We start from the raw sequence: 26,745 nt of genomic DNA, 5'->3' as shown, positions 1-26,745 counted from the left end.
ACCTATCCTTGGTTATGGCATTTCTGGGGAAGAAAAGAGGCAGCCTTGCTCATTTTCAAATATTTGCGTTTCTCTCCCCTTTCTCCTTGCTGGTGAATCAGTTTGCGGCCATTTCAAACGGCTGTTTCGTCCAAGCAAGGGCCAATCTACACACTCAGTAGAATCAAGTGGTAGATATTTTATTGGTCTGTTCCATCTTGGGCTGCAGCTAGGAGACTGCAGAGTTGTTATAGTTCCTCCAAGAAGAACATTGCATGTAGGCAAATAGCATATCTGGAAGGAGGCTAAGCAGCTTGCTTCTCCCTGACAAGCGAGTTTCCCGTGTGAAAGGTTTCTTCTTCGTGGAGAACATTAAAACATGCCATTCCCCTTCCACAGCATGAAGTGGTACGGCCCAGGAAAAGCTCACCATTTGAATTTGCTTTGGACTGCAGCCATGGCGTTTGTTTGTAGAATCTTACTGGCTTCAAGCAGCAAAATGCTACTTCTATATTTTCGATTTCAGCAAGGAAGTGGGATGTATAATTTGTTGTTTTGGATACATTTCTATAGCAACCTTTTGAGGTTTCTTCCAGGTTGTTTTTTTTTTTTTCCTGGCTATTTTGTGGGCATGCCTGCTCTAAATGGCCCCGCACAAAAGGCATTTCAAGACAATATCCCATTTTGTGTGCATGTATGCCTTCAAATGCTAATAGCGGTAGGTGTGTGTGCATGTGTGTTCAGCTCCCCAGTGTAAATATATACTTTTCTGAAACCTGTTTTGGACCTTTAAAAAGCTAAGAGCAGCTCTTAAGACCTCATGACAAGCAAAACATTTGTTAATCAGAAAAATTACAGCCTATTCATCCTTACTGTTTGATTTATTTCCATACAGGCCTCACTGATTTCCATTGTAAATTGAGCTCATAATAGTAACGTCTATTGATTCTTTTTCAGCCAGACCTTATGAGTGCAACTCTCCTTATCGTCTAGTGATTTATAGGCATAATAAGAAGCTGTTGAATGGGTTGCTAGGCTGGCAGAAATGCTCTGATCGCGATTAGTTAGTCTTTATCTGCTAAGAGCTGAGACCCTGGCTGAGATAAGCGCAGGGTCCCTAATAATACTAAGTTTTGACTTCAAGCGCGTCGCTGCTTTCTTTCCTGTAATAGCTAAGAAGTGGCTCAACAGCTTTGCTTTTTTCAGTGTATCTTATTTAGCAAACCCTTGCCCATTCTTTGAAAGTCAAGTTATCTTGTTAATACATTCCAAGTGTTTGAGAGAAACTTGCAGCAATCACATGGACCTGAACTCAAACTGCAGCCCAAGAGCCATCCGTTGAGTTAGCACACGAAACCTCCATTTTCACTCCCAGCCTCTGTGTACTGTTCTTAACCCTTGGAAGCACAGATTCTGAAAATATTTATATTATTATATCCACCACTGTCATCCTTTTCTTCACCCTATACTGGTATTGAACAAATGTGTTGGAAATAAACCTCAATGACCTCAGGATGATTGGAGATTATTTACTTTTTCTTTTTTAAGATTGGGCAATCGGAATGAAACACAATGTTCCAAATGCAACTATATCAGTGTTCTTGCATGCATGTGTAGATTTTATAATATTTCTCACTGCAGCCCACCACACACAGCCTTCAAGATTTCATTGAGCACATCCCCAAGATTTCTTCCTAGGTTCATCACTGCCAGCTCAGACTTAATTTATATGCAAAACTGGGATTTGTTGCTCCTTTACATCATTTATTGGCCTTGAATGCAATTTGACATTTTGTTGTCCATCCACCCATCTAGAAAGATCTTTTTCTGAGATTCTTCATATAACGCTTAGGTTTTTGCCATCCTGAACAACATTGTGACATCTGGTACCTCTCATCCCTGGAGCCTGATCATTTATGAATGGATTAAAAAGCACTGATCCCATTTCAGATCTCCAAGGGACCCTGTCGCTTGCTTCTCTTCACTGTGAAAACTTTCCATTCAGATCCTCTGCTTCCAATTTTTTACTTGTTAGTGATCTGCTTAGCCATGGAATTTGTCAAATCCTTGTTGGCAGTCCCAAGTATATAATTGGGCACCATATCACCTCATCTAGATGTTTGTGGACACTATGGAAGAATTATAAAAGGCTGAAGCCCTGCTGATTTTTCTTCAGCAAAGCTTGTTCTATTATACGCTTAATAATTCTAGATTTAGTCATGCTTTCCACCCAGACAGACACTAGACCAAAAGGCCTATAATTTCCTGGTTCCTCCTTGAATACTTTTTCAAAGCTTGCTGTTGCATCACCTGTCTTTCAAATCCTCTGCTAAGTAGGCCATTTTTAGCCACATTTTTGTTAGACAAGGCACAATTGGACTTTAGCTGTTCCAGAACTCTTGAGGGTGCGCCATGCAGATCCCCAGTTACAGGTGAACTTCTCTGTTTCTGAGCTGTTCACTCCAGAAATGCTGGCAGGTCACCGTGTAAAATCCAAAGGCACAATATCTGCTGCCACAGCTGGATCTTGTTTGACAGTGAAGGCATGAAACCCGCAGCTGAAATGGTTTCTGGGAAGGAATGATTATTTGAGGATGCCAGCAGAAAGACATGATGGCTATAACTACCTTCAGAATCAAAGGGGTATTGCCTCTGAATACCTGCCACTGGGAACAACAGTTTCGCCCATGTTCTGTTTGTGAGCACCCCAAACACATCTGGTTGGCCACTGTGGCAAACACAATGTTGGATTTATAAGCCTTTGGCCTGAATCCAGAAGGCTCTTCATGTATTTTCCCTCATCCTGCATGGAGTTCTCCATAAGAGCTTTCCAGTAGCTGCTTCCTGAGAGAGACTCTCCAACACTCAGAAGCCTGTATGACCAGATTCTTCCTCTGATCTCAGCCCCGAGCCATAGAAGAGCTAGCATGAATTCAGTAATCAAAATCAGAAGCATTTATCTACATGCTTATCAATGACTGGCATAACGGCCAACCCTGAATGTGCCTCCAAGGGTAAGGTCAGTTGCTCAGGTTCTTAAAAATGTTATGTTATTGAAGAGAGTACAAGCATATTATGAGAGTACAAGCATAAGATTGAAGTATAGAGCCCTGCCTTCAAGACATCAGGACACCCTGACTCAAAGCCCATAAAACAAGTAGTATATATATGGGACGGAGGGGAAGAATCCATCATGGCCCTTAGTATTAGGAACATAGGAAGTCCTCTTATACTGAGTCAGAACATTGGTCCATGAAGCTGAATAGTGTCTCTACTGTCTCTACTGACTGGTAGTTTCTCTACTGACTTTCCAGGATTTCAGACACTGGTCTCTTCCAGTCCAACCTGGAAATGATGGATCCTGAAGCTGGAAAACAAGCAGATAGTTTGCCACTAAGCCACATCTCTTTAGTTGAAATCAAATGTCACCTTGCAGTCAAGCAGAACTTGGGGTTATTATCCCATAAACTTGACTAGTGGTGGGTTCAAAATAGGCAATCGCTAAGTCCATATAACTGATGGCCACTAAATTTTTAGGATTAAGCAAATGCATGGTGTGCATTTGTGGGTAGCTGTTGGCCTGAATACTTAAGCGGAATGCCTGTGTGCAGAAGCAGTATGCTTTGCAGCACAGGGGGAAAAGAGAGGATTGCTGCTGTTGTTGTTTAGTCATTTAGTCGTGTCCAACTCTTCGTGACCCCATGGACCAGAGCACGCCAGGCACTCCTGTCTTCCACTGCCTCCCGCAGTTTGGTCAAACTCATGATTGTAGCTTCAAGAACATTGTCCAGCCATCTCATCCTCTGTCGTCCCCTTCTCCTTGTGCCCTCCATCTTTCCCAACATCAGAGTCTTTTCCAGGGAGTCTTCTCATGAGGTGGCCAAAGTATTGGAGCCTCAGCTTCAGCATCTGTCCTTCCAGTGAGCACTCAGGGCTGATTTCCTTAAGAACGGATACGTTTGATCTTCTTTCAGTCCATGGGACTCTCAAGAGTCTCCTCCAGCACCATAATTCAAAAGCATCAATTCTTCGGCGATCAGCCTTCTTTATGGTCCAGCTCTCACTTCCATACATCACTACTGGGAAAACCATAGCTTTAACTATACAAACCTTTGTTGGCAAGGTGATGTCTCTGCTTTTTAAGATGCTATCTAGGTTTGTCATTGCCCAGAGAGGATAATCATCATTTATACCATTTGGTTGTAAAAATGACAACAACAAAAACCAACCCTCAAAGTCAATTTGTCGGTTTCCCATCGGTACCTGGTAGGCCACTGTTGGAGATTAGAAGTCTTCTGCAACAACAAATCTCAGCAACCAGGGACCATGCTGGCTGAACCTGATGTTGTGGAGGACCACAACATCTGGAGAAGACCAGGTTGGTGGAAGTTTCTGAGTTCTTACAATCCTATAGCATTGTTTTTCCCCTCCTGCCATTGTAATTTATATTATTTGTTTTTATTTAACATACTGTATTTACACATCACCCTTCCTGAGAATAGATTCCAGGGCAGTTTGCAATAATTAGAACTACAGAATTTGATGTTAAAAGAATTATATGAATTGTTGTTGTTGAGTCGTTTAGTCGTGTCCGACTCTTCGTGACCCCATGGACCAGAGCATGCCAGGCACTTCTGTCTTCCACTGCCTCCCGCAGTTTGGTCAAAATGAATTAAGTTGTACAAATTAGGTAAATATTGGGCTGCAAATGTTGGATTACAGTAAATGCATTTTATTTAGTACATTTCCATCCTGCTTTTCTTCCACCAGAGAGGCATGCTACCTCCTGTTCAGGGGCAGGCCAGAAAAAAAACTAATTTGTTCTATGTGGTTGCAAATGGTAATCTGAACCCCACTTTGCATTTTGTTGGTGGCAGACGGCAGATTGCCCAAAGTAATGTTCCTTTCAGGTGTTCTCCTTTAGCATAGATAAAACAGAGCCCAAATCAGCAACCCCTCTAGTGCAAATTAGGCTAAATATCAAAGAATACATCAAAAGAAAACTTTGCACCGCCTGATCTTCTTTCCAATGAAGCCACCATTACACTCAGATTAGAGGAGGGATTTCCAAACGGCGTGCTGTGTGAGGTCTGCTAATATGCTGCAAGAAGTAAATTATATGATTAAAGGTTCCTCTGGGCTCCGAGCCCTAATAGAGGAGGGTGCCCACAGCATCTCTGCATGATTAATTGCTCTGGCCTTGCCTGCTCTCAGTCAGCCTCCGCTGAGGGCAGCTAATTCTGCTGTACCTTTCCTGCAGGTGTGACTGAATCATGTAATTACTCCCTTGCAGAGACATAACAGCATTACCTGTCCTCGGAGGAGCAGACTTTGCATGTGTCTACACTGTGGGAATGCCTCTCAGACAGAAGCCACACCCACAACAGTGACTCGTGCAGACACAATAAGGATGGGCGGCTGTCCAGGTAGGTACTTCTTGCTGTTACACATTGCTAAAGGGGGTAAAAAGGTAAAGGGACCCCTGACCATTAGGTCCAGTCGTGGCTGACTCTGGGGTTGCGGTGCTCATCTTGCTTTATTGGCCGAGGGAGCCAGCGTACAGCTTCCGGGTCATGTGGCCAGCATGACTAAGCCGCTTCTGGCAAACCAGAGCAGCGCACAGAAACGCCGTTTACCTTCCCGCTGGAGCGGTACCTATTGATCTACTTGCACTTTGACATGCTTCCGAACTGCTAGGTTGGCAGGAGCAGGGACCGAGCAACGGGAGCTCACCCCGTCGCGGGGATTTGAACCGCCGACCTTCTGATCGGCAAGTCCTAGGCTCTGTGGTTTAACTCACAGCGCCACCCACGTCCTCTAAAGGGGGTACCAGTCCCATAATTCCAGGGGAAAGCCTCAGAAGCTTTGGGAAATTTGGCCTAGAGAACTGGAACATAAGAACCAGGCAGGAATAATTTCAGGCCTGAGGAATCTCTCAGCAAAGTGGACCTCTCCTAAGTTGGTGGGCTTACCTGTCAGGGGAGGTAGAGAAGCTGGCCCCACCAGACGCCATTTAAATTTCCCATAATGCCCCAGTGTGATACCAAACTCTCCAACATTTTTCTGATGAAAATAGGGACATCCTATTCAATAATAATAATAATAATAATAATAATAATAATAATAATAATAATTTTATTTATATCCTGCCTATCTGACTGGGTTGCCCCAGCCCCTCTGGATAGCTTCCAAAACATAAAAAATGCATTAAAACATTAATCCTTAAAAAAACACACATCCCTATACAGATTACTTATCTCCTTGACCAGGGGGTCGCATAACTTTATGCCCACCAACATGTCTACGATGAAAATAGGGGTGTCCTAAGGAAGAGTGGGACATTCCAGGATCAAATCAGAAACTGGGACGGCTTCTGTAAATCCAGGGTGGTCCCTGGAAAATAGGGGCACTGGGAGGGTCTGTGACAGTATTTTACTAAAAGGGAGCAAAGCTAAGGGAGCTGGGCATGTTTAGCCTGGAGAAGAGGAGGTTAAGGGGTGATATGATAGCCATGTTCAAATATATAAAAGGATGTCACATAGAGGAGGGAGAAAGGTGGTTTTCTGCTGCTCCAGAGAAGCGGACACGGAGCAATGGATCCAAACTACAAGAAAGAAGATTCCACCTAAACATTAGGAAAACTTCCTGACAGTAAGAGCTGTTCGACAGTGGAATTTGCTGCCAAGGAGTGTGGTGGAGTCTCCTTCTTTGGAGGTCTTTAAGCAGAGGCTTGACAACCATATGTCAGGAGTGCTCTGATGGTTTTTCCTGCTTGGCAGGGGGTTGGACTTGATGGCCCTTGTGGTCTCTTCCAACTCCATGATTCTATGACTCTATGATTCTATGATTCAAACACCGGTGGTTGTCCTGGCAGTTGCAGAAGGAACTAAGGATTTGTCCATTCCAAGGGTGGGGTTTTTTTCGTGTTTTTTGTTTTTTGCTCTCTCGCCTGCCTTTCCTCCGGACGGCTTTTCAAGGACAATAAGTAATGAAAACAACTGATCTCTCACGCTGCTGGGCTGGGGGTGGGAGGCCATCTCATAATACCCAAGACTTCACATTAATATCGCCCTGTTAACTTTTTCTAAGGACCCAAATCTTCCTATAATAAATATCCTTCACGGTGACAGGTAAAGCTCAAGTCACACACTGCCTTTGAAGTTTTAATGGCCACTCCAGCATCTCGATAAAGCTACTCAGCCTTTTCGTTGGTAGTAATTTTGCAAAGCCCGAAGCGGTGCGAGTCATCTTTACTGTTCAGCTCCCAAGGACGGAGATCTCATAAAACGCTGGGCTTCAAAGAGGCTGCTCCTTTCCTTGCCCCTTTTAAAAAGGAAATTCCTCCTATGTTCTACACGGAGTCTACACAATTTAATACACGCCTCCCATATTTCGCCCTGCTCTTCGAACCATCGTAAGTGTCAGCATCTACTTACCCAGCCAACCACGGTCCTGGCAGTTAAAAGGGTTGCTTTCGCCTTTCTTTCTTTTCCCTGGCAGGAATCCAACCTTCAACACCCCTCTGAAATGCTTGGGGTAGAATTATCTGCCTTTTACCAAGTTATTTTTTAATTAGTTCAGGGGTGCCATGGCAACTTGGACAGGGATCTATCTGTTCTAGGAATCACTACTCTTTATGACTGTCATCTACAGCCTATTGACTTTATGGGATCCCTGCTTGCCCTGCTCTGAACATATTCATAACTGGAGCAAGGTCAGAGAACGAGAGAGATAGGGGGTTGCTTGCAAACACAGGTAAGTTTCTTTCAAGCAAGTTGACATTCTGTCAGGTGAGCTCCTGTGCATTTAAGGATGCGGCAAGAAGAAAGGCAGAGGCAGTGAGGTCCTTTCGCTGCTCAGGCCAGGGAGGAAGTCTCAAAGAGGAAGTCATTATGGGGTGGGGGTCAAGGATTATCAGCTGACCTGACCTATAGGTGCACCGTGGCTTCCTTGTCTGACTCCCTCCAGGTTCCCACACAGGCTGGATAAAGTACCGCCAGTTCAAGACCTTGCCTTCCTCACACATTCCTTGGGTAGTGTCTTCGCCTTCTGAGGTGGAGCCCTGACTGACCCACATTGTTAATTAATTGAAAGAGGCAAAGAGAGGTTTATATCTGCCAAGTGTTGGTTTATGTTTTGCACTGAGCATTCATAATGACTTTTAGAAGACATCTGAAGGCAGCCCTGTTTAGGGACGTTTTAAATGTTGCTTTATCGTGTTTTTAATATTCTGTTGGGAACCGCCCAGAGTGGCTGGGGAAGCCCAGCCAGATGGGCGGGGTAGAAACAATAAATTATTATTATTATTATTATTATTATTATTATTATTATTATTATTATTATTATTATTTTATTTATTTATTTATTTATTTATTTATTTATTTATTTATTTATTATTAATTATCAGTCGTACCTTGGAAGTTGAACAGAATCTGTTCCAGAAGTCTGTCGACTTCCAAAGTGTTCAGAAAGCAAAGCGCGGCTTTTAATCGGGTGCAGGAAGCTCCTGTCGGACATTAGGCTTCCAAAAATAGTTTGCAAACCAGAACAGTCACTTCCGGGTTTGTGGTGTTTGGGAGCCAAAATGTTCGACAACTAAGCAGTGCAACTAAGGAAGGCTGCAGACGTACATGAGAAACGCACCTCCCCCCCGGTCATGATTCCAGACTTTCTGTTACCCACACTGCCCAGTGCGCATGTGAAACATCTCATCTCTTAATCATGGCTAAGAAATTGGGAGCAAGAGATTGGGAGTGCGTGCTCCCTGCCTCTTTTCTCGTCTCCTGCGCAAAATCTTCCCTACTTGTCCTTGTTAGCCTTAACCATGGCTGAGCATCACATCGTCAGTGTCAGAATATGACCTATGAGCAATGTGCACTCCGACAGCCATGATTAAAAGGCCTTTAGGGAGGACAGTACTGAACAGAACTAATCAGCTGAAATGAAGCCGGAGTTAATCATGGCCAAGGGGCTCTGAAAGAAACAGAATGGGAGGGACTAACTAAATTCTTACAGGTTGCCGTCAAGTAACCCTTACTCAGAGTAAGTAGACCCCTCAAAATTAACAGACCTAAGCTAGTCATGGTGATTAAATTTCAATACGTCTAACAGAATTCAGGATAGCTCAGTCGGTAGAGCATGAGACTGTTCATCTCAGGGTCACGTGTTTTGAGTTCTACCTAGGGCAAAACATTGCAGGGGGTTCCTTGTGGTTCCTTCCAACTCTATGATTCTACACACTGCCCAAGCTTGTGCCCCAGAGAGGTCATTTCGGGATCGCTAACACAGCAAAAACAATGCAGCAGTTACGAGTTTTTATTATTGCTACTATACTACTATTACTATTAGATAGGCATGGCCAAACTCGGCCCTCCAGATTTTTTGGGACTACAGTTCCCATCATCCCTGACCACTGGTCCTGTTAGCTAGGGATGATGGGAGTTGTAGTCCCCAAACTTCCGGAGGGCCAAGTTTGGCCATGCCTGCTATTAGCGATCTCTGCAGCCACTGCAGGTGCTGTGATTCTCCGGTGGTTTCACACCCCCCCCCCCACTCCCCTGCCTGGAGGTGCACTCTATTGTCTCTTGAGACAGACAAATGCCAACAATTCTCAACAAGTCAGTTTAAATGCCATGGGGTGGTGAATTGGTTTGTATTTAATCGCAGCTCGCTTCGGTCTGGACTGTGTCCTTTGCCTTTTTATATCTGGTAGGCCGGTGCTTCTGAAATGTCTGCTAGCTGACACACTGTTTATTTTTGAATTAAAGTGGGGGGTTTACCTTTAGAATGAGCAAGAGTGGAGAATTATCTGTACATGGTGGAGCTCGCCCCTCGTTCTCCTGTGCAAGTCAAGATGGGAAGAGTGAGTCACGCCAAGACACAAAAGGGAGCCTCCTCTGAAGGGTGAGACACAGACACGCGACAGAATTATCTGCCCCCCAGATGGTGTGACTGGACTGAAGCAAGGGCAGAGCAGTGAATCATGCAGAGATGGGCAGGCAGTTTTCTCTGAGGGTGCGTATTTTGGGCTTGCAGGATCCTTCAGTGGCTTACGTTAAGGTTGCCATATTTCAAAAAGTGAAAATCCCAAAGCAAAAGATGTTGAGCTCCAAAAATCTCCCATTTTTCCAGGAAAACGGCACTTCTGACGTGGACTGCCATGCTTCCAGACATTTCTACATTTTTGACGGATGAATCCCAGTTTATGTGCTTCATCGTGGCACACATTTGGAGAATTGTGGCTCTAAGGGTACTGAACACGCTCACAAAATCTCACCACAGTGAGGGGAACTCATGAGAGCCCTTGGTGTAAGAGACATTAAAGCCCAGTTTCAAAGCATATATGGAACAGGTTCGGGGGCTAGACAGTTGTCAGGCATTGCCTTAAACCATAAGGGCGTGCATAGCCCCTTTCAGCTTAAACGAAATAACATTTGGAATCACTGTGACTAATGTATTTGCAGATGGTACAAGCTGACACCATTTGATAATCAGGTTTCTCTCGTCTTTATGAGGATTTGCTTCTTTGAGGTTACTGAAAAGCCCTTTTATATCGCAGAAATTAGCTGAAACGTCCGGAGGCATGGTATGTACCCTTCAAAATGCTCACATTTCACTTGATTGCTGCTGTTAATATTTCAAAGATGAAGTAAATCTTCTCCCCCCCTCAGGGCATTTTAGCATGTGTGAACTTTTTGCAAGGTCGAGTGGATCTCAGTTCCATCTTCATAACAGAAAGGCTGGGGGGGCGGGCGAAGCATTGATATACCCACCGGAGTGTGGAAAATGATAACCATATGGGGAAAGACTTTTACTTATGTTCAATTTAATATTCTGAAGAGACTGAACTAAATGTGTCATTTCATGTAATGTACACTCTTTAAAAATGCAAATAGCATGCAAGGGTGGAGGGGTTGATAATTATAGGGGTTGAAGCAGGTGGGTGGGAGGAGTTTAACCTTCTCCTCCCTTGATGGACAAAATTTGAGGAGAAAAGGACTAATGTTCTCCTTTCAGACTTTTACAATCCCCAATAAATTACCCTCTCTCCCTCCAGAAGCTGCTATTTGCATATTTTTAAAAAAATGCATCCTAAGTGCAAACATGCATATGATGTCTAGTTTATCTCAGCGCCTTCAGCAAAATACAGCCAAAGGGAAACACTTTTACAATCCATTGACTTCAAGGGGAGACAGCTAAGCATAGGTTTGGTTCACCTATTTGCTCCTTTGCAGCCACGGCTTTGATATCAGGTGGAGGGAAGGTGAGTTTGGCTGAGGGGTTGGGAAATCCCCCATTGAGAGCCAGTGTGGTGTAGTGGTTAAGAGCGGTAATCTCGTAATCTGGGGAACCGGGTTCGCGTCTCCGCTCCTCCACATGCAGCTGCTGGCTGATCTTGGGCTAGTAACACATCTCTGAAGTCTCTCAGCCCCACTCACCTCACAGAGTGTTTGTTGTGGGGGAGGAAGGGAAAGGAGAATGTGAGCCGCTTTGAGACTCCTTCGGGTAGTGATAAAGCGGGATATCAAATCCAAACCCTTCTTCTTCTTCCTGATCTCCTGAATTCAATGGGATGCCCATGTTTTAACTTTGGCTGAAGTGGATTTATTTATCCTGCAGAGGATTTGCTGCCTTATCTGTTATTCTGGGCGCACTTAAGCTACAATCTTTTATGCACTGAAGGAAAGAATGCTCAGGATTGCACTGTGAGGAGTAAGAACTTTTGACCAAATGTTGGAGAAAGCGGAGGCCACCCACAAAAACAGCAGCAGCCCACGTACTTTTACTATCACTGAATCCTTCAAACATACATGCAGAGCTGATTTGAATTACTTTGTAGTCCTAGAGGATTTATTTTTATTTTTTTTCCAGCCCCACAGACCCTTCAGCTTGCTGTTTCTGTGAGGTGGGAGCAACTGTGGTGGTTTCTGCTTTCACGGGTTCACACAAACAGGCTCTGCAACTGGGAAACCTGCTGGTACAGAATACAATTGAGCCCACCCCTAAAACCTTGGCCAACAGGGTCTGGGGTCAGAAGCACTACTGCTTTTTCCCTGCTCTTGATAAGTGAATGGACACTTTCACTCTCTTTACTCGTGTGGGTCATGGGGAAAGAGCTGCAACTGGGAAAATCCAGGACGACACACCTGCACCTTTCACTCAGACCCTACTTTCTGGGGTAGGGAGAGGGCAATAGTGCTTCTCCTTGCAAGTTTCCTTAATTATCCTGGAGCCCGCAGAATCCTCATGCAGCCATGGTACTGCTTATTGGGTCACCCTACTCCTGTGGGTTAAACCACAGAGCCTAGGACTTGCCGTTCAGAAGGTCGGCGGTTCAAATCCCCGTGACGGGGTGAGCGCCCGTTGCTCGGTCCCTGCTCCTGCCAACCTAGCAGTTCGAAAGCACATCAAAGTGCAAGTAGATAAATAGGTACCGCTCCGGCGGGAAGGTAAACGGCGTTTCCATGCGCTGCTCTGGTTCGCCAGAAGCGGCTTAGTCATGCTGGCCACATGACCCGGAAGCTGTACGCCGGCTCCCTCGGCCAATAAAGCGAGATGAGCGCTGCAACCCCAGAGTCGGTCACGACTGGACCTAATGGTCAGGGGTCCCTTTACCTTTACTCCTGCATAACAACTGGGAATTTAAGGCCAGTGTCTATCTACACCAACATGCCATTTCCAGAAGTGGTCAGTAGGCTGCCACCAGGAAAGTCCACAGGCAGATATCAAGGCAGCAACCCTTCTCTGCTGTTTGGCCCTCGTCCGCTGGAGCCTTGCTGCTTCTGAGCCATGGCTAGTAGCATTTGATACATATAATCATACATATAGAGTCTAAGCATTGCTTAATGCCAGTGGCCATTGCAACATCCCAGAGCTGCTGATTCCGTAAGTTAGTAGGCTATGCATTGTGTGAAGAAGTACTTTATTTCACGTCACCTCACCTAAATATTGTCATTTCCCACAAACTGGTGAAAATGGCCCATTCCTGCTTTTGTTTCCAGTAACAGGGATATATAGAGAAGTTTTTCGTGCTTGATGTTTTATTGCATTTTTAATATTCTGTTCGGAGCCACACAGTGACTTGGGGCAAGTCAGTCAGGTGGGCAACATATAAATAATAAAATTATTGTTACTTATTACTCCCCCCCTGCATCCATGTTGTGTGTGTGTACACTTAAAATCACAGACCTGAGGGTCATCTAGTCCAATGCCCTGCAATGCAGAAATCTTGACTAAAGCATCCATGACATACGGCCAACCTCTTCTTTAAAAACCTCCAAGGAAGAAGAGTCCGCCACCTTCTGAGGTAGCCCATTCCATGGTCAAACAACTATTACCGTCAAAAAGTTCTTCCTCTTTAGCTGGAATCTCCTTTCTTGTAACTTGAACCCATTGGTTTGGGTCAGGGGTCGGCAAACCGAGGCCCGCGGGCCAGATCAGGCCCAACTGCCTTCAGGATCCAGCCCACGGACTGTCCATGGATTGGCGTGGGGATTCTGTTTGTTCGTACTGCGCCGTTTCCCCCCCTGCGCCATTCCATTCCTCCCCCCTCACACACACTGCGGTGGTGCCTCCTTCCTCCCTCCTCCTGGCTTGTCCCCGTCCTGCCTAGAGGAGGAAGGGGGCTGGGCTGAGCTGGCTGAGCGCCATTTTAAGCAGCCCCTCTCTGGAGCCAGCCCTTTCATGTCGCTCATCTTCCATCTGCCACCCTGGTGCTCCTGTGGGCCAGAGTGGACGAGCTCACTCTGCCTACCCACAAGCAGCAGCAGCGGTGGCGGCGGCAGCAGCCCCAGGGAAGGTAAGTGCTGGGGCTGGGGAGGACTACTTGCCCCCCTCGCCTTGTCTTCCAGCTCCACCCCCCCTGTTCTGAGGGACAGTGGGTGGGCCCGCGACTAAATTTTTTTGCCAACCCCTGGTTTGGGTCTTGCCGCCCTGGAGCAGGAGAAAACAAGCTTGCTCCATTTTCCACGTGACAGCCCTTTAGATATTTGAATCTCCCCAGTCTCCTTTTCCAGGCTAAACATACCCAACTCCCTCAACCGTTCCTCATAAGGCTTGGTTTCCAGACCCTCAATACCTTCTGCTGTGAACATAAGCTGGGGAATTCATAGGCAGCCTCTTATAGCTTCCATGTGTGCAGGATTCATGACAAAAGCCAAAAATCAAGTATGAATCTTGGCCAGTCTCTCTCTCTGGTCAAGAGATGAAGTTTGTGTTGCTCTAATAACTGTTCCGTTTCCACTAACATTTAGGAGAATCAGATGGTTGTTTTCCTGATGTGTTAAAGCAGCCGAGACTTGGGAGCCGCCCGCTCTTTAGATGATAAAACCTATCTGGAAATGTCCCGCTAGAGCTTTCCAAGAGAATGTATTAAAAACAAGCCAGAGCCCTTTACAGCATTCCTGAAAACGGAAAAATCCTTCATCTCTCTGAGGATCGCATTAAAACAACTGTTGGAAGGCCTGTTAAATATGAAAGAGCCGGAATCCCGTGACTCCACGCTGCCTCAGTGTATGGGAACCCCCCTGGACATGGTGTACCCTCTGCGGGTTGAGGAAAACTCAAGCTGTGTGGAATCCATGCCTGAAATGTACGATTTGATCCACCTTTGGCACGGCATTCCTATACGGAATGAACGGAAGACTGACCCACAGTCATTGTACTGTATGCGTTTGTGGAGAGTCAAGTGAGCAAATGGAGAGGCGGAGTTTAAGACGTCAGGGGGATGACTGCATTCAGTTAACATCCCTCACTCTTGCACCTGTTGCTTATCGTCGAGGCAGTTCGCCAATCTGCAGGTGGTGCTCCAGACCCAAAATCTCCAGTATTATTAACAAACTGAGCAGGTGTATCTTAGCAGCACTATAAAACATGCAGCCAGGATACTTTATGGAAATACCTTCTCCCACATGATCTGAAAATTCCTGGGTTAAAGTTGAGATGTCCATTTACTTGAAATATTAAATCCATGGGAATGTAATACTGGACGTATTTCAACAGAATTGTGAAACTCTACCTCGGTCCCTGCGACGGGTGGCGCTGTGGGTTAAACCACAGAGCCTAGGACTTGCTGATCAGAAGGTTGGCGGTTCAAATCCCTGCGACGGGGTGAGCGCCCGTTGCTCGGTCCCAGCTCCTGCCAACCTAGCAGTCTGAAAGCACCTCAAAGGGCAAGTAGATAAATAGGTACCGCTCCGGCGGGAAGGTAAACGGCCTTTCCGTGCGCTGCTCTGGTTCGCCAGAAGCGGCTTAGTCATGCTGGCCACATGACCCAGAAGCTGTACGTCGGCTCCCTCAGCCAATAAAGCGAGATGAGTGCCACAACCCCAGTCAGCCATGACTGGACCATGACTGGACCTAATGGTCAGGGGTCCCTTTACCTTTACCTCAGGGGCAGTCCAGCCAAGCTAAACTCCCTCTGTTCGGAAGCTGCTAATTTCAGAGATAGCTCTTGACTGGGCCTAGAGCAGAAACTCAGAGAGAGATGCAGGAAGTAGCCATCTTTCTGAGAACACAAAACTCTAACTCCCATCTTCCCTGGCCATTGATCATGTTTGCTGAAGTTGATGGAATTGTAATTCAGCAGCACCTGGGGAGCCAAAGGTCCATAATATCTGGTGTCTGCATCACTGAGGTTGATGGAGCTATAAGCCTAAAGAAAATCCAGTCCGGAATAATAAAACATGCAGAGAGGTGGGCTCACAATAATTTTCTATTATTTCTTATGTGTACCCCAACAATTTGAAAATTAAAATTAAGACAGGTTTTCAAAAATCAGGAGATCTGTTCTTGACACACACAAACAAATGCTTTTAGGCACTTTTTATTTTCCAAAAAAAAAGGGGGTCATATATATATATATATATAAAGCATCTCATTCTCTTTCAGTAACGATACAGCTGTTTGCTTGATCATTTGCATAGGATATATCGCCATACAAAAATAAGGACAGGGAGTGGGGCAGAGTAGCAGGGGAAGAGCAGCAAAACAATATGCTTGTGTTTTTCTTTTCCAGGATTAAACATCTGAAGCCTTACAAAAAAAATATGTACATCTTTTCCCATCATCTATTTACAATTAAGAGCAATGCTTTTTTTTTTTTTAGAAAAAAGCTATAAACAACTTTAATTTATCAAGTTTGTGGAAAATTTTCTAAAAAAAAAAATCTCTACCATATACCACAAAAATAAATAAAAGACGCAAACAATAGTCTGAACAAAGTTTTGCTTCGAGGCCTTTCTCCCCTCCCCCCCTTTTTTGGCATGTTGATTAGTTAACTGTACTTTCTACCCTTTGGTTGACAGCATGACATTGCAGCTCAGCGGCTGTGATGCAGAGAAGCCTCAAAAGCCCAGGCAAGGGCTTCTGAGCCCACGCTGGGGTGTCTCACCTCGTGCCAAAGGCAGCGCTGTGCACAACTTCAGAACCCTCTACCCTCGGATCTTGGGCTCCAAGACATGCACAATGGGAAAGAACAAGGAAACAGGCTAAAAACTTATTAAAAACAAACCAGAGTTTCTAAAGCAGCTTGTTAATTAGCTGTTAGGAAGGGGGAAAGGCTCAGAACTCTGCTGCAAAGGAAAGCTTGTCTCACAAATCACCTCCCCATGTAACTGAATTACTTATGGTGCAATCTGACCGTGTCCTACAACTTAATCTCCTCCTCTGTTGCTCGGAGTCCAGCATTAAGGACCTGGTTGGCAATGAAGGATAAGGCTCGGAATAATTTGTGGTTTTCTGGGGAAACCTGGAAGTGTATCAGGGGCTCAATCAGGGTGAAGGTCTGTCGTGGTCAACAAGCTTCCTTAGAAGGTAGCTCATCTGATCATTACTAATCTTCCCTTGGGAAACAAGGGTATTGGCTGTGCTTCAGGGCATTCAGAATTCACTTGAGCAACCAAGAGGCCAGGACAACACTCCATGTCAATTGGCTATGATCCCTAAACCATGCCCCAGGCTCTGCAATGGAAGAGCAGGGCTTCTTCAGCCGAGAAGTCAATGTGGCAAAGGTTCCCTGATTGCTGAGGTCCACACCTCTCCTTTAACCCAGTCTTCATGAAGGTCTTCATCGTTCCTGCCAAAACACAAGTGGCTCGGATTCTGCCAAGCATACTCTCCAACACCCAAGCTGGCCGTGCTACATCTGCACAACTTAGCAGTGAACCTGAATCTGGTGTCAAGTGGAGAACTGATGGAACTGAACAGGAAAAAGAAATGTTCCAACAGTGTGTCTCCAAGGGAAATAATTTAACACATTCTCCTGTTTTAAGGAAGCACTCCCAAGTACTGCTTCTTTCAACAGTGTTGCCTAAGATGTCCACCAGGAATATATGTTGGTCAAACAGGACTATGCACTGAGTAGGCCAACCTGTTGACAGGTGGGGTTAGGGAAGATGGAAAGCCCATGAGAGAGAGATTTGCCCTTCCTGAAGAGACTAGAGTGGCCATACTAACAACAGTAAGTTCTGGTGTACATGATTATTTACTCAGTTTATATCAGGCATAGACAAACTCGGCCCTCGAGATGTTTTGAGACTACCATTCCCATCATCCCTGACCACTGGGTCCTGTTAGCTAGGGATGGTGGGAGTTGTAGTCCCAAAACATCTGGAGGGCTGAGTTTGCCTATGCCTGCTTTATACCCTGCCCTTTCTCCTGAGCAAGAGGTGGCACAGCAAGAATTCATACAGGGTTTGTGTATGTAAACGAGGACCTGAAAAGCAATCTCAGCTACAATCTAGTAAAGATTTTAGGTCTCAGATTCCAGGAAGAGACCTCAGCTGCAACTCTACATTCACTTGGGAGTAAGCCCCACAGAATGTAATAGGACCTACTTCCAAGTAACTATACATAAGCACTGTTAAGAGCACACGTTACTTTGTCCCACTGAAGCCAATTAGACCTGGAAGTGCTCAGTTTTTGTCAGGATTCAAGCCATTATAATGCCGGAGGCAGCAGTCTTCAAAGCTAAGGTATAAGAAGTAGATAAACAGAGTGGGACTTATTTGCAAGCAAACATGCACAGAAATGTTCCATGGGCAAACTCTTGTGTATCTAACTGTCTTGTGCTACTTGCTAGTACTGCCTCTGAAACAGATTAACCTGTGAAATTTTATGTTGAATTAAAATTAAGTTTGAAAGGGCACCACTTGATTATTATTTTTTAAGCGGAACTAATCACAGATCATTTTCTGAAACCCATGAGAATGGACAGAACCATTGCTCTTGAAGACAGAACACGGCTGAAAGTTAACACACCAGACTTTCTTTTTCCTGTTCGGTTCCGACATTCAAAATTCACCCTCTTTTGTGGTTCAACCCGTCTTGCCTTCATTGTCATTCTGATCTAGGGAAGATGGTGGAGCCATTGGTGTGGTGAGATGCTAGGCAGAAAAGGGAATTTCAGCAGTGGGGGCTCAAAGGGCCACAAAACACGTTTTTTTTTGCTCTAGGCAACAGCATTCCGACTGATAGTTCCTTCCCCTCAATTTAAAATGGGATGAGGTTTGAGTACGAGCAGGAACACTGCCAGCTCCACTCTCATCCTGTCCTCAGCTATGGTATATTGAGCTAGATTCCAGCAGCAGAGAACACATTCCCTCTCAATGTTAGAACTCCAATTTTACAAAACGTGTTTATGCTTTAATAAGAAAGGGGTGCTTGTTTTTCAGGGTGGGATTACAGCATCGTTTACATTTGAACTAGCCAACTTTGGGGGAGGAGAAACTGCAGTATCCTTTGCCTTTGCGAAAGCGGCAAGTCGTGTCCCAGCCGCTGCCGTCCCCCAGATCCATATTACATAGACAAATACACAGAAAGTTTCAGTACACATTATCACTAGCTGCACCGGGAATGCCACACACAAACAGGTGGTGTGCATTTGATACCAGAACCTGAGCTGGGCCTGGACATATAGATCAAACGGGCTACAGACCACACCAACATCAGATTCCCACAGACCCCTTTCCATTCTCCAGACAGCTGATCAATGCAGCTTATTTGAAAGGGCTACATGCACACTCAATACAGTTGAATCGGGGGCAAAAAAAAAATCCACACAGAATTAGATTGTACTGGTGTTGAACCAGCTTAGTGTTTTGATATTCTAAACCCACATTCTAAATCCTTCTTTTTAAAGCAATATTAAGTTTAGCTTATAGTAAGAGGTTTAACATTATGTATCAGATCCACCCTTGTTATTTAAGCTCCTGGCAGTTGCTTAACAGTTCATATTTTGCAAATATTTTGTACTTGTAAAACATTTTAGGGGAGGAAGCGTGATCTGTTTTGAATTCTCAGTGCATCACATCTGTGTGAACAATAACAAAAGCTATTGAATGGCTAGCTCATTATGTGAAACCAAGGCGGCTAACTTTTTTTGAGAGGTATTTTAAAAAGATGGTTCAATTTTTAAATGTGCCATATTAAAACTGTCCGAAGTAAGATGGTTGCTACTTTTCCCAGCTGATTTCTAGAAAATCCTTTTGTAAGAAAACATTATAAGCTGATCTGCATATTTACAAAATCTTTGTCATAGCAAACATGCAACTTACAGAACATTTTGTTCTATGGCTATTTATGAATTTGTATATATATATATATATTTCATCTCCACAGAAAAAAACTTTTTTATAAAATATAACAAGTAATAAAACATCCAGTAAAATTCTGACAGAAAATAAATGGTGGCTTGTCCTCTTAGATTCACTTAGCTGTAAATTAAATTAGTTTTCCTAAACACTGCTTACCAAAGCAAGAGTGTCTTGGTCAAGGCCCCAAAAACATAGATTCCAGAGCTTTTGAGACATAATACTTACATTTAGGGACACCTTGTCATGTTATATTTTGCAGATGTGAGCTGGGGCATTGCTATACAACATACTTTAATCAGCTCCATACCAATTAACTGTCATTGCTTTCCTCCGAGGAATCCTGGGGAGCACAGTCTGATCTGTCACAGATTCCCCATCACAAAACAGTCCCCAAGAGTCCCCAGGAAAAAGGTTATGGGCATTAAATACCTGTGGTGCAGATACATCCATAGACACTTGTTTACATCCACAGACAAGAGGAGCTTGCCAGACCGCATTAGCTGTCTTTGTACTTCACAGTAAGCCATAAATCACAGCTTATCATGAAGGAGCAGAGTCGTCTTGTGTGTTTGTTGACCACTCCTCAACTGGCACATGTGGGAACAACACAAACCTTGCTTACTGTGCCTCCTGAAGCTGGGACCATGGTTTGTAGGAACAAACCACGGTTCTGGGTTTGGAAAACACGCTAAGCCATGGTTTGCGGTTTGTTTCTTCTGCTCACGCAAGCGGAGTAGTGAAGCAGCAGTAGCTGGGAAGCAGACATGGCCACATTGCTTGTTCACGGCTTACTGTGATGTATGAACATTAGTCGCCATGTGGTAAAACAGGTAACAGCAAAACCCTGGCTTCCCGACGCATGTGTTTAGCCAAAATCTGGGAAACGGCTCCCATGACTGCACAGAAACCACACACTTGTAAAACCTGTTCTGGCAAAATGTTTTTGCCTATGCATATATGAAACCGATTAATCCTATCTGCAAAATATATACCATGGTAGGGAGCCCTGAGATGACATCTGTGAGGGGCTGAAGTCAAATGCGTGAAGAGTAGGTCACGTGGCCGTAACATGGTGAAACCATCAGTATTGTGACACAGTGTCTTCCCTGTTTCCTCATAAATATACAAAATATACACTTCCAGTTTCTTTCACAATTTTTCCTCTTTTAAAAATGGAGAGCAGTTCATATGCAGTCAAAACACTTAAGCTAATTCTAACTGAACGTGTATATATACTTTAACCGAGTCACTAGGAAGTTGCATAGATACCAAGAGCATCATGGAAAAGTCCAGCCTAGTTCTGATGTCTCTTCATGTGCAGAGCCAAGTGGTCAGACCGAGAAAAGCTGCGACTGCACACGGCACACTGGAAAGGTTTGGCCCCAGTGTGCTTTCTGTAGTGGCGGGTCAACTCGTCAGAGCGCGCAAATCTCCAGTCACATCCTTCCCATGTGCATTTGTATGGCTTCTCTCCTGGAAACAAGAAAAAGAAAAGCACACAAAAAAATTAGTCACCACTCAGTCCAATACCACTAGCCAAATTCCAATCCAACTGACAAGGTCATAAAATGCTCCCTGCATAGAGCGAGCTAGCACATCAGCGAGAGAGCTATGGCAACCTGCTTCTTTATGTGTTGGGTTTCCAGGTGCTGGGATATATCCACGTGGCAGAGCAGTCAATAATCTGGCGCTTCCACTTGCGGTGCAATGTGGGACGGCCCACTACTCTGTTTTGCAGCGTGTGTGGATTGATGCTCAGGGCTCCTTTTGCAGCATGGGAACTGCTGCAGTGCTCCCACTTCTCACATTGCTCAAGTCGTATCAGAAGCCTCCAGATTGAAGCTGAGACACCCCAAAAGTGTGAGAAAGAGAGGCAGCAAGGACTCCTCCTCCATGTTCAGGGACTTCTGGCATTCAAGTAGAACGGGAAGGAAGCCTCAGCTTCCACACTACCAACCCAACCATAAATTTCTTGAAGTCCTCAAGTGTCTTTTCATAACTAGCCCAGTGCAATTATGAGTACATTTAGTCAGGCAGGGGGCAACACAAGAACCACCCCGATGGATCAAACCAAAGGTCATAGAATCATAGAACCATAGAGTTGAAAGAGACCCCAAGAATCATCTTGTGCAGGAAACGGCCTTGGTCCAGTAGACCTGGAGCGTCTCCACCCCCATTGTTCTGCCCGGACACTGAGGTCCAGTGCCGAGGGCCTTCTGGTGGTTCCCTCCCTGAGAGAAGCCAAGTTACAGGGAACCAGGCAGAGGGCCTTCTTGGTAGTGGCGCCCGCCCTGTGGAACGCCCTCCCATCAGATGTCAAAGAGAAAAACAACTACCAGACTTTTAGAAGACATCTGAAGGCAGCCCTGTTTAGGGAAGCTTTAAATGTTTAAGAGGTTATTGTATTTTAATATTCTGTTGGAAGCTGCCCAGAGTGGCTGGAGAAACCCAGCCAGATGGGCGGGGTATAAATAATAAAACTAATTAAATAATAATAATAATAATAATAATAATAATAATAATACCTCTGCTTAAAAACCTATCAAGGAAGGAGAGTCCACAACCTCCGGAGGCAGACTGTTCCACTGTCAAACAGGTCTTACTTTTTCCAGATGTTTATGTCTATGCCAAGCAGCCAATGAAATGCCTATGACAAGGCTGCAATGCAAGGTATCATGGCAATAGTCCTCCTTTACTGGCTCTCACCATCTCTATCAAGACATATTCAAATGTACACATGGAATGCCTCTACAGCCACCAATTTTTAATCATTTCATTGTCTCCTGTGTAAATGAGAGAGCTATGAGTGACAACAGGCTTCAAATCTCATCTTCACTACGGACTCTGTGAAAGCAACATGACACCTGAGAACCTGGGGTCCAGACGCCTTGAAGCTAACTCTTTCGCAGGGCTGCTTCAAAGGCAAGCAAGATTGTAAAAAAAAATGTGCTAAAACACTTCTTAGAAATATCTAGATGACAGTCTTATGACCTCAACATCAGGGGACAGGTGTACATTATTCCAGTTATGTATACAGACACCAGAGATGTCCATCATACAGTTTAGGCCAAAATGTACACTAGAATTGCAGGCATCAACCCAGAAGAAAGTTTGTTTACTGAACATTTCAAGGAAGACAGAAGAGGAGGACGGAGGGAGGAGAGAAAGAACGAAAGACATTAAAAGACAAGTATTACCAAAAGAGAAGTACGCCTTCCAGAAAAGTAGATGTAAGCACAAAGTCCACAATCCAGCTAAAATATGTTATGACCAAATCCAATTGAAACCAGTGAAACTAGTTAGTTTCATAAGCCCCATTGAAAGCAATGGGACTTAAGTTAGCTGCAACGTTTAAGAACTTGTTCCACCGGTTCAGTCACAGCAAATTCTAGCTGAATTGTGTGCTTTGCGTTTACATCCACTTTTCTGGCAGGTGTACTTCTCTCTTGGTATTGTGTAGAAAGAAAGGATGCGATGAAGTGGAACAAGGAGACCAGAATTTGTTTAACTAGGAACCAAGGAAAAGGGCACAAAAACTATGTACTCATTAGTCAAAGGAAGGCCTTTGTCTGTAGGACTTTTCAACGCTTTTTCTTCCCTCCTGCAATCTAGCGACTTGTCTTAGTATGTGAAAAGCCAGATTCTCAAGCAAACCAGTTCTGGGCCTGATTTGACGCCCAAAACGTTTCCTGCAGCAATAGATTAGAAAGTGGGATTCATCCAGCCAAAGTATACAGGAAGAATCCGCTCCAAAATGTTTCTGATTGATGGCCTACTGTTAGCAACGCAAGTAGCCGGCTATTCTGAGGTGACAAGTACCTGCAATTCCCAGTGACTTCAACTGGCACGTATGATACTTAACACCTCCAAAATTTTGACCACAGATTTATGTAAGTGCCCAATTTAGATTTAATTGCACGGCTTTACACAGTCCCTTTGGAACATGTTGTCGCAGATAGCTAAATATATGGCCATTTAATTTAGTACCCTAAGTGGGGTATTTTTAAGCACACCTATAAAATTTGTAACTATTTTTGTTGAAATTATGAGAAGAGTATTCATAGAAAGTTAGGCCAGGGGAAAAGATTTTTCCTCCTAAGTGTGAAGGAATCTGTTCCAGGGAAGTTTTATTTATGTGGCCAGACCTTAGTCATTCAAAGATCAGGATCATTTCTATAGCTTCTGTTGTACATTATACAAAAGTGAACAGAGATTGTGAAAGGCTTTTTCTACGATGCAATTGTCATCTTAGGGTGTGATCTGACAGCAACCTACAGTGTTTCTCAAACTTCGAGTCTCCAGCTGCTGTTGGACTACAATTCCCATCATCCCTAGGCTAGCAGGACCAGTGGTCAGGGATGGGAGTTGTAGTCCAACCACCGCTGGAGACTCGAAGTTTGAGAAACACAGCAAGATCTGCCAAGGTGAGCGGGATAGGATCCAGCAGATCTCTGGCTGTGCGGGAGGTTCCTGACACAGGTGGACTATGTTGGCATAACTCCCTCATCCTCAACTCAGCGGGAGATATACCAGTTTATTCCACCCACCCTGCCACAGCCAGCACCCAGCTGGCTGAGCTGAACAGGGAGGGTCTGAAGTGAACATAAGCCTGAAAAATGGGGTGTTTTGTGGATGGGATTGGGAATGGATAGGAATAGGCTGGATCCTAAATCTTGGATAAGCGACCTGGTAACCCGGCGCAAGTTAAGCTGGCAAAAAGGATGGTGTAACTCAAACATTATTTCCAAGGTTTATTTCCCCTCTGCCAGGCTTGGACCAACTCAGACATCAGCTCTCGCCTTACACCAGCTTCTTGTGTGTAGGACTGATCCCTCGGGTTCTCACAACAGCACAGGGAACAATAAATCTCTGTGAAAGTGAGAGAATCACAAGACTGCCATTTTCCTCCAGCCAAATAACTGCCTCCACGCTGAAAACTAGCATGCAAAGGCAACAGGAAGGAGGCCAGGCGAACACCGGAGAGGGTGGATTTCCAAGTATGGGGAATGTTTCGGGAGAACTCAGCCGCATGTAGCCACAGAAAGGACATTGCCCCAAGTTCCCTACTTTTTCAGGGTAGACTCCTTCTTTGCCCTCACTGGCTACATCCTGCGTTCCTCACCCCAGATACAGGAGACAGAGGGAGGCAAGGGTGGGAGGAGGCGAAAGAGGGAATGGATATGCGCAAATGCAATTACATGTACGTACAGTGGTACCTCGGGCTACATATGCTTCAAGTTACATATGCTTCAGGTTACAGACTTCGCTAACCCAGAAATAGTACTTCAGGTTAAGAACTTTGCTTCAGGGTGAGAACAGAAATCGTGCTCCAGCAGCAGCTAAAGTGGTGCTTCAGGTTAAGAGCAGTTTCAGGTTAAGAACGGACCTCCAGAATGAATTAAGTACTTAACCCGAGGTACAACGGTACACACGTTAATCCAACTTGGGTCGGTGGGCCTTATTTCCATCTAACAGTGTTCAGGATTGCTGTCTTGGTTGGGGATGAAAAACTACAGGGTAAAAACCTCAATTCTTGTAGAAAAGGTAGTTTATTTCTTTAGGGTTAGGAAACAGCAGGGTGTGCATCGGACAAAGAAATGCTGTCGCCCTGATTTTCTCTGTCCTGGATGACTCAACTAAATTATTGTTCTTCAATATGGCGGCTGCTCACACTGGTGTCCTAGGACTCTGAAACACTCGAAGATTTGTGGGTGTTCCCACCTGTGGAAAAACTGCTCCCACCATTCAGAGGCACAAGAGGGTAGGAACACCAGAGAAGCAGCCAAACCGAGTTCAAACAGTTGCGTCCTCCACACAAAGACAACATGTTGCAATGTGCAATGCAATTCTCTATACGATGCAGCGCACAAATCTGACGGCTTGAGCAAGATCGCCAATTAATATTCTGCAAGCAAATTACACCTCAAAGAAGCCACCAGAATTATGCAGCTGCTTTTGGACAAGGTGTACTCTAGCATTTTCAGTGCTAGAACAGCATTTCCTCAGTAAGGGAGACACACGCTGAATTGTTAAAAGCAAACCTTGTCAGGGTTGGGAGTTACGTATGCCTCTGATTTTGAGTGGATAAGAAGGACTTTTCTTCAGAAAGGTCCAGCCTCTGTATCCGTTTGTGACATTAATTAGTACTACTACTACTACTGTTCTGGATAGTCACGTGCAGGCCAGACTCCACCCCCACTCCCCCAAAAAACCACACAAAGGCTGAAAGCAGTGAATTGTCCATAGGACATCATGGGCGCTTTGATTCTTAGAAAGGAAGAACATGATTTGGGGATTACTGCACTAAAGCCACATAAATTAGAAAGGCAGCTAATGTTGGCATGCCGTGCCAATAATTAAAACCTCCATTGCAGAATTACTTTTGCACCAAGTGGGGGAAAGAGCAGGAGTGTGTCTGTGAGCAGAGTCAACTGCAAAATGGCGTCCAACATGCAATGGAGAAGAGGGACTACAACACTGAACTACAAAATTCTAGACCTTTGAAAGCACTGTGGACCTCTGAGTATTGTTTTTAACTAGCCAGGGCTAGTTCTCGCTGAGCTGCTCCACTTTAGAAAACAGGGGCAGGTTTGCAGAATTTAATGCTTCTTCATACAAGGAAATTCCCTCTAATGAGGAAACAACATGTTATGGAGAAGAGTTTTAGCCTTCTGGAAGCCTGGTTTGTCATCTAAGTGGATTCTTTTTCCATTTTTAGGAGGAGTTGGGGGGTGGACATTCCGTCCTAGGGCACCCTAGCCCAGACATGGGTTTTTCAGCTCAGTGAAAGGTGGGCCTTAAGTTTTTCTGAATTCTCACTCATATGGTGACCACAGAAACAAGATCCCAGGGCATTCTGATGACTCATAGCAACTGTTTGTTTATATGTATAAAAGAATATCTACATACAAGCCTGCTATACATATAAAACAAACAGCAATACAGTTTAAAGCCACGTATACAATACATATTGCCAGATAAGAGTAGGTACAGTATGCATTACTTGACTCATGTAAGTAACAGCGTTTTCCTAAAAGGAGGATGGAAAACACTATGAAAGATCAGGTGATTATTTAGGTAGGTGAAATGAAACATCTAAGAGCTTTTGAGAAAGAGCAGAAGAACATCACTCACATATCTGCACATACTTCTTGGCCATTTAGCCAAGAGAAAA

The 26,745-nt window shown here is 44.6% G+C and overlaps 1 protein-coding gene and 1 long non-coding RNA gene across 4 annotated transcripts in view; one reads left to right on the top strand and one right to left on the bottom strand.

The window, feature by feature from the left end:
• The first annotated feature begins 3,993 nt into the window (after window positions 1-3,993).
• On the top strand, window positions 3,994-14,989 carry LOC310706113. Its single transcript, XR_014525692.1, has 3 exons — window positions 3,994-5,405; window positions 10,443-10,564; window positions 14,232-14,989. It is a non-coding gene; the product is annotated as an uncharacterized lncRNA (long non-coding RNA).
• A 797-nt stretch (window positions 14,990-15,786) lies between these two features.
• Window positions 15,787-26,745, bottom strand: part of KLF5 (KLF transcription factor 5) — a 37,651-nt gene continuing 26,692 nt past the window's right edge. For all 3 annotated transcript variants that reach the window (XM_083501271.1, XM_083501272.1, XM_083501273.1), the window contains exon 4: window positions 15,787-21,044. In XM_083501271.1, coding sequence (XP_083357397.1) covers window positions 20,866-21,044 — 179 coding nt within the window. In that variant the 3' untranslated portion in view covers window positions 15,787-20,865. The remainder of the gene's footprint in view (window positions 21,045-26,745) is intronic.

This window comes from Podarcis liolepis, assembly GCF_965112155.1.
Source record: "Podarcis liolepis genome assembly, chromosome: 4".
NCBI classification, from domain to species: domain Eukaryota; kingdom Metazoa; phylum Chordata; class Lepidosauria; order Squamata; family Lacertidae; genus Podarcis; species Podarcis liolepis.
This window is presented reverse-complemented; position numbering and strand designations above follow the sequence as displayed.